At 44.5% G+C, this 7,319-nt stretch overlaps 1 protein-coding gene across 1 annotated transcript; it reads left to right on the top strand.

Annotated features, from left to right (window-relative positions):
* Positions 1-326: 326 nt before the first annotated feature.
* On the top strand, positions 327-7,077 carry C3ar1 (complement C3a receptor 1). The gene is made up of 2 exons (XM_051155305.1): positions 327-522; positions 5,485-7,077. Exon 2 carries the CDS (start codon positions 5,493-5,495, stop codon positions 6,945-6,947), a length of 1,455 nt encoding a protein of 484 aa, XP_051011262.1. The 5' UTR covers positions 327-522; positions 5,485-5,492; the 3' UTR covers positions 6,948-7,077.
* The last annotated feature ends 242 nt before the right edge of the window (positions 7,078-7,319 follow it).

Below are 7,319 nucleotides of genomic sequence, written 5' to 3'. Positions count from 1 at the left end.
TGGTGGTGCACGCTTTTAATCCCAGCACTCAGGAGGCAGAGGCAGGCAGACTACTGTGAGTTCGAGGCCAGCCTGGCCTACAAAGCGAGTCCAGGACAGCCAAGGCTACACAGAGAAACCCTGTCTCGAAAAAAACAAAAACAAAAACAAATGTGGCACATGCATACATAAAAATTAAATAAGTTTCAAAAGAAACAAAACCAACTCAGGCAAGCACAGGCAAGCCTCCGCATTCTAGCGGCTGGGATGACAGGTTCCTGCAAAAGACATCTGCGTTCCAGTCTCTCTCCTCTGACCTTCTGCTTTTCTTATCTGCGTGACTGAGCTTAAGATGTGACTCAGGGAAAGGAGCTTCCTGTGCAGTCAGATAGCTGCCTCACTCCTGAGTTCCCTTTATTCTGGGAAAAGTAAGCGCTCAGCAACTTCATGACTTCATTTCGGCTAAGTGTGGGGACCAGATAGGATTTGTTGGGACCTCGGAGATCAGTTCTGGAGCCTTCTGCTTCCACCTCAGTGGCTTCGGTAAGAAAACAGATGAACCTGATAGTTTGTGCTTGGATTAGCCTGCTGTGCTATTTATGTACAATGGTTTCAAGCTCGCTACCTTCTATTTCCTTCTATTCTTTCCTCACATTTTTATTTTTCAGAGGGTCTTACCATGTAGCCTTGGCTGGTCTGGAACTCACCAGATAGACCAGGTTAGCTTTAAACTCACAGAGACATATCCTTCTGCCTTTGCCTCCTGGGTGCTGGGACTAAAGATATGCACAACCAAACCTGGCACTAAAGGTATGCACAACCGAACCTGGCTCCTTCCCTAAATTTTATTTCCCCTGTCTTAGCCCCATGTCTACTTCTCTCTCTCTCTCTCTCTCTCTCTCTCTCTCTCTCTCTCTCTCTCTCTCTCTCTCCTCTCTCTTTCTCAATACTGTACATTCTATTTGTCTATGCTCTTAATATTTTTATTCTGAAAATGATGAATATTTATGTCATTTATTCCCTTTTATAAAATAACTGTTTCTCCTGACCTCTGATTCTGTTCTTTCCACTAGTTGGGTTTCTTCAACCACTGATCACACATACACACATTTATTTGTATATGTATGTGTACACCTATATGTGGATTCTTGTTCTCCTCTCTCTAAATTTCCCTTCGGCTCTTGGAGCCATTCCTCGACTCGGCAAGTTCTATCATCCCATAATTATTATTTTATTTGGGTATCTACTTTTTGTTCATCATAGATAAATTTTAGTTTCAGGATTTTATATTTTTTTAAGTACTTCTGGCCAACTCAGTCCTGAAATCTTTAAATAAATAAATAGATAACTACTAGCCTTAAACAAAGAAGTTTGGTTTTTCCCCCTCAAAACTTGGAGAAATATAAAATGTTATCTTGCTCTGGATGGCTTTTAATGCCCAACTTGCATGCACACTTTCAAGGCAAATAATTTGTGATATTTAAACTATGACTCATGGAACTCAGTGTGAAAGCCACACAATCTCCAGAATTTCAGCATCAAAACCTTCACAGTGAGGGAGATGTCTGTGTGTTCTTGCGTTCCTGGCAATCTCTGAGTCCCCTGTTCTCTTAATTGCTTACGCGTCCTGCGCACTAAGGTTGGGATGGAGAGTAGATCAACGTTCTAGTCATTTGTGTTAGGGAATGGTAAGATTTGGGGATCTGAGTAGAAAAGACAGATTTTAGGAAGTGAATCATTTCTCCTTTTTTTCATTTTGTTGACTCGTTATTTTAACTTCTGCTTGCCACATAAGACCTAATGGCAAACTTTATTAAGCTCAGTAGAATTACTTCCAAATGCCTGGGCATACGTAAGAAAAAAAAAAGTGTTGTTATATCCAGGAAAAATTGGCAATATACCCAGGCGTGGTGGTGCATGTCTTTAATCCCAGCACTTGGGAGGCAGAGGCAAGCAGATCACTGTGGGTTCCAGGCCAGCCTGGTCTACAAAGTGAGTACAGGACAGCCAAGGCTACACAGAGAAACCCTGTCTCAAAAAAACAAAAACAAAAACAAAAGAACAAAAGCAAAATTTGGGAGTTTAAAAGCAAGAGACAACATAGGGACTAAGGAAGTCATCTGGGTAAAAATAAAAAGTCTAAGCACTAAAAATTTCAATGTAACTGAAAAATTTAAAAGTTAAACCTGAGCGGGGCATGATGCCATAGGCCTTTGATCCCAGCACTCAGGAGGCAGAGGCAGGTGGATCTTCATGAGTTCCAGGACAGCCATGGCTACATAGAGAAACCCTGCCTCAAAAAATAATTAAACCTGAAAAATAAGCATTCTCCTGGTCATGGTGATATATGTATTATAATCCCAACATTTGGTAGACGGAGGCAGAAGGTCTCCAGTTTGAAGCCTGCTTGGGCTATATGATCAGACTTCATCTCAGAAAAAGCAAAAGAAAACAAAAGTGACCATCCATCCATACACTAAATGCTGTGGAACAGGCCTTTATAAACAGGTCTTCCGTTTACCACCAAATAGCTTAGGGCCACTATAAAAAGTACAGCATAAGATAAAAATATGCCACCCCAAAGAGCGTATCAGAACAACACGCTTACATAGGCATGTGCACAAGTGTGTGCACACACAGACAAGTGAGAGACTGAAGAATCAATAGGATATTTTAGATAGAAAGCATGTGTTTTGATGAGGAAAAATTCAGTGTAGAAAAAGGAAGAAGCCGTACAAGGGGTATATCTCTAAATGGAAATCGTTAGCGTCTGCTTAGGAACATAAAGTGACATTGCTCTGAGGGGAGGAGACATGTGGGAGGGTGAGGTACATCGGTCAGTGTTCAGAACTAGGGGAGGACGTCACAGAGAGCAGGAGGACAGGGCTGCTAAGTACTGCATTGTGGACGATAGAGGAATCTGTCTGGGTTTGAGTTCCAGATGCAGTTTGAGCAGAGTAATCGCAGCAAAAGACAAAAGAAACCCAAACTGTGAAGAAGAGAGTTAAGAGTGATGATTGTTCAGCCGGGTGGGGTGATGCACACCTTTAATACCAGAACTGGGGAGACAGAGGTGGGAGGATCTCTGTGAGTTCGAAGCCAGCCTGGTCTACAAATGGAGTCCAGGACAGCCAGGGCTACATGAGAAACCCTGTCTTGAAAAACCAAAAACCAAAACAAAACAAAAGCAAAAATGATTGCTCAAACTGGGCATGGTGGCACATGCCTTTAATCTCAGCCCTCTAGAGGTAGAGACAGGCAGATCCCTGAGTTCCAGGCCAGCCTAGTCTACAAAGTGAGTCCAGGACAGCCTGGAAACCGTGTCTCAAACAAACAAGTAAATAAGAAAGAATGATTGTTCCTAACAATCAGCCCGCAAACAAGCCATCAGCCTTGAAAGAGAAGCTCTGTCAAAATTAAGAACCAGTAACACTCTGGTCACTTATGAAAGATAGAGAGAAAGTTGGAAAATAATTTGATAAAAACTTGGTATTCCTTAAATCAAATTTTGCCAGCTGGGCATGGTGGCGCACGCCTTTAACCCCAGCACTGGGGAGGCAGAGGCAAACGGATCTCTGTGAGTTCAAGTTCTACAAATTGAGTCCAGGATAGCCAGGGCTGTTACACAGAGAAACCCTGTCTTGAAAAAAAATTTTTTTCCCATGTAATGTGGCAGCGTAAAGTGAAACAGTAAGTTTAGAAAGTACTGTGGGTTAAGTCCTTAGCTGCTTTCCTGGGTGGCTTTCTCTCAACTTGATACAAGGCTAGAGTCATCTGAAAAGAGGAACCTTATTTGAGAAAAATGTCTCTGTCAGACTGCTTTGTAGACAAGTCTGAGGGTCATTTGCTTGGTTAACTTTGATGTGGGAAGAGCCCAGCCCTCTGCTGTCTCTGGGCAGTTCCTGGGTTGTGTAAGAAAATGGGGTGAGCTGATTATTACAGCAACCCAGCAAACAGCATTCATTCCCCCTTGGCCTTTGCCACCTCCAGGTGCCTGACTTGGCTTCCCTCATTGGATTTGTGACCTGGAATATGTAAGAAATAAATCCTTTCTTCTCCAAGCTGCTTTTTTGGCCAGTGTTTTATCACAGCAATAGGAAGCAGAAAAATAAAACTGTAATGTTTAATAATTTATTTATTTTTATTTTATGTCTGTGGGTGTCATATTTTGGAGTTACAGACAGTTGTGAAGCACCATGTGGGTCCTGGGAATTGAACGTGGGTCCTTCAGAAGAACAGTCAGTGCTCCCAACCGCTGAGCCATCTCTCTAGCCCAAAACTGTAATATTTAAACGCCCTAAGGGTAGACACAATTCAAATTACTATTGTCCAGATGACTAGATGAATAAAATATGCTACACATACATAATGGAATGCTTGGAGACAGGTTCTTACTATGTATCCCACACTGGCTTTGAACTGGTGGTGATCCTTACGCCTTGTGACTGAGTGCTAGGGCTATAGGCATGCACCCTGAGGTGCTCTCAGCCTTTAAAAGAAAATTCGGACACATCTCATATGTGGTGGACATTATGGTCAGTGAAAGGACACAAAAAGAAAAAGATTGACCTGGATGTCACAGCTCCTGCCTATAGTTCCACTACTTGGGAGCCTTAGGCAGGTTCAAAGCAAGTTCAAAGCAGGCCTGGGTTATGGACCAAGACCCCAAGACACACACTCTCTCTCTCTCTCTCTCTCTCTCTCTCTCTCTCTCTCTCCTCTCCTCCCCTCTCTCTCTCTCCTCCTCTCTCTCCTCTCCCCCTCCTTCTCTCTCCTCCTCTCCCTCTCCCCCTCCTTCTCTCTCTCTGTCTCTGTCTCTCTCTCTCTCTCTCTCAGCTTTTGTATGCTATTGCTGGTGTGCTAAAGTTTTCTAAAATCCATGGATGACTCCAGATTAGAGACAGCCCAGAAGTTTTGTTGTTGGTCTCCTCCCTTAAACATCTGTTCAGTTTGAGCAACAGACCCCAACTGAGTGAAGAAAGAAGCTATGGGAATGAGGAACAGGCCGTACCATAGCAGAGCTTGCTAGCAACGCCCAGCGAGCCAGCACTCAGAAGTCAGTGGCAGGAGGGGCACGGGTTCGAGGCAGTCTGCTCTACAGTATGGTCAGTTGGAAGTCGGCCAGCTTGGGCAACGTGGAGGCCAAAATGCCGCTGGGTGAGTGAGGCCCGGCATGTGCAGGCCCTCGACTCAGTTTCAGCACAGCAAGACACGAACAACAAAAAGCAGGGGAGGCATAACAAAAGAAAGGTAATTTCAGCTGACTTGGACTTCTAAATGAAGTTGCCTTTTTGATTCACAGTTAAATCAATATTCTAGATCTTAAATTGTCTACCAGAGAATGCTGCTGTACGTCTATTCTGAGGAAGGAATGCAACCTGGCTCTGCCAGGGCCTCTGGCTTTGAGAGGGGGCGTCACCATACAAGGACTTGTAAGAGTCCATATTTTTTTTTTTTTTTTACAAAGTTACGATTAGCTTTAACGTTCTCTTCCTCTGTTTGCAGGCTTGGCAATGGAGCCTTTCCTTGCTGACACCAATTCAACTGACCTACACTCGCCACCTTTGCTTAAACCCCAAGACATTCTCTCCGTGGTCATTCTGGCCCTCACATGTTTATTGGGACTGCCAGGCAATGGGCTGGTGCTCTGGGTGGCTGGCCTAAAGATGAGGCGAACCGTGAACACAGTTTGGTTTCTCCATCTCACCCTGGCCGACTTCCTCTGCTGCCTCTCCCTGCCCTTCTCCTTGGCTCACTTGATTCTCCGAGGACACTGGCCCTACGGCTTGTTCCTATGCAAACTTATCCCATCCATCATCGTCCTCAACATGTTTGCCAGTGTCTTTTTACTTACTGCCATTAGCCTGGACCGCTGTCTGATGGTACACAGGCCAATCTGGTGCCAGAACCATCGGAACGTGAGGACAGCCTTCATCATCTGTGGATGTGTTTGGGTGGTGGCCTTCGTGATGTGTGTACCCGTATTTGTATACCGTGATCTGTTTGTTACAGGCAATCATAGCAAATGTAGCTATAACTTTTACTCCCCCGGGTCATTTGATTATTTGGACTACATGTACAATCCAATGCTACCAGAAAGCAATTCTACTGTCAACCCCACTGCTCAGCAAACTGGAAAAATGGATGACAGGTCAGGTCCTTCCTCATTCCCAGCACATGATCTCCATGAGACAGCTACCACTGCCCTCCGGGCACAAACATTCCGAAGATCTCTCGAAGATTCATTCCTTCTATATGCAGGGAGACTACCTAGTCAACAACCCCATTATGGTGTAGAGCCTCCTAGTGTGCTCGAACCTGTCGCACCCAGTGGGTTTCCTGTTGAAGATCGCAAAACCAACACACGCAACGCCGATGCTTTTCTCTCTGTTCATATGCAGCTTTCCTCTACTTCTTCAAGCAGTCATTTATACCACCCTGAGCTGTCATATGATTTCCAGGATGATTACTTGAGCCAATTCATGTATGACAATCATATGTCAGCACCTCTGGTGGCGATAACCATCACAAGGCTGGTGGTGGGCTTCCTGGTGCCCTTCTTCATCATGGTAGCTTGTTACAGCCTCATTGTCTTCCGAATGCGAAAAACCAACTTCACCAAGTCTCGGAGTAAGACCTTTCGGGTTGCCCTAGTGGTGGTGACTGTCTTTTTTGTCTGCTGGACTCCATACCATATCGTTGGAGTCCTGTTTCTGATTCCTGACCCAGACAGTCCGTTGAAGGAAGCTGCGATAACCTGGGACAACATGTCCATTGCTTTAGCATCTGCCAATAGCTGCTTCAACCCCTTCCTTTATGCCCTCTTGGGGAAAGACTTTAGGAAGAAAGCAAGACAGTCCATAAAGGGTGTTCTGGAGGCAGCCTTCAGTGAAGAGCTCACGCACTCTACCAGCTGTACCCAGGACAAGGCTTCTTCAAAAAGATACAATATGAGTACCGATGTGTGAAGATGTGGCCCTGGAGACCTAGGTGGACATTCTCAGGTGAATGCTAGCAAAGGATGACATCTGAGCAGGACACTTTAAACGATCTAGTGACTCTTGGAAAGAAGTCTCTGACTAGCAACATCAGCATCATTTAGAAACATTAAAGACGCAAATTTTCAAGCTCCATCCCAGATGTCTTGACTCAAGAATCCCTGGCCCATGGGGACCAGTGAACTAACAGGATCCTTGTTTCCAATGTTAAGTGCTACAGCCATTTATTTGGCTTAGTCTATTCCTAGCCCCAACTAAGCCACGTGTGATGAATAACCTCCTCATCTGTGTTCAGTATTAATCTTCTTTCCTTAGCAACATCTAAATCGTCTTCTAGTTTGC

This window comes from Acomys russatus, chromosome 13, assembly GCF_903995435.1.
Source record: "Acomys russatus chromosome 13, mAcoRus1.1, whole genome shotgun sequence".
Classification (NCBI taxonomy): Eukaryota; Metazoa; Chordata; class Mammalia; order Rodentia; family Muridae; genus Acomys; species Acomys russatus.
This window is presented reverse-complemented; position numbering and strand designations above follow the sequence as displayed.

Coding starts and splice junctions, on each gene's coding strand:
- C3ar1 (XM_051155305.1), top strand. CDS start 5,493: ATGGAGCCTTTCCTTGCTGACACCAATTCAACTGACCTACACTCGCCA.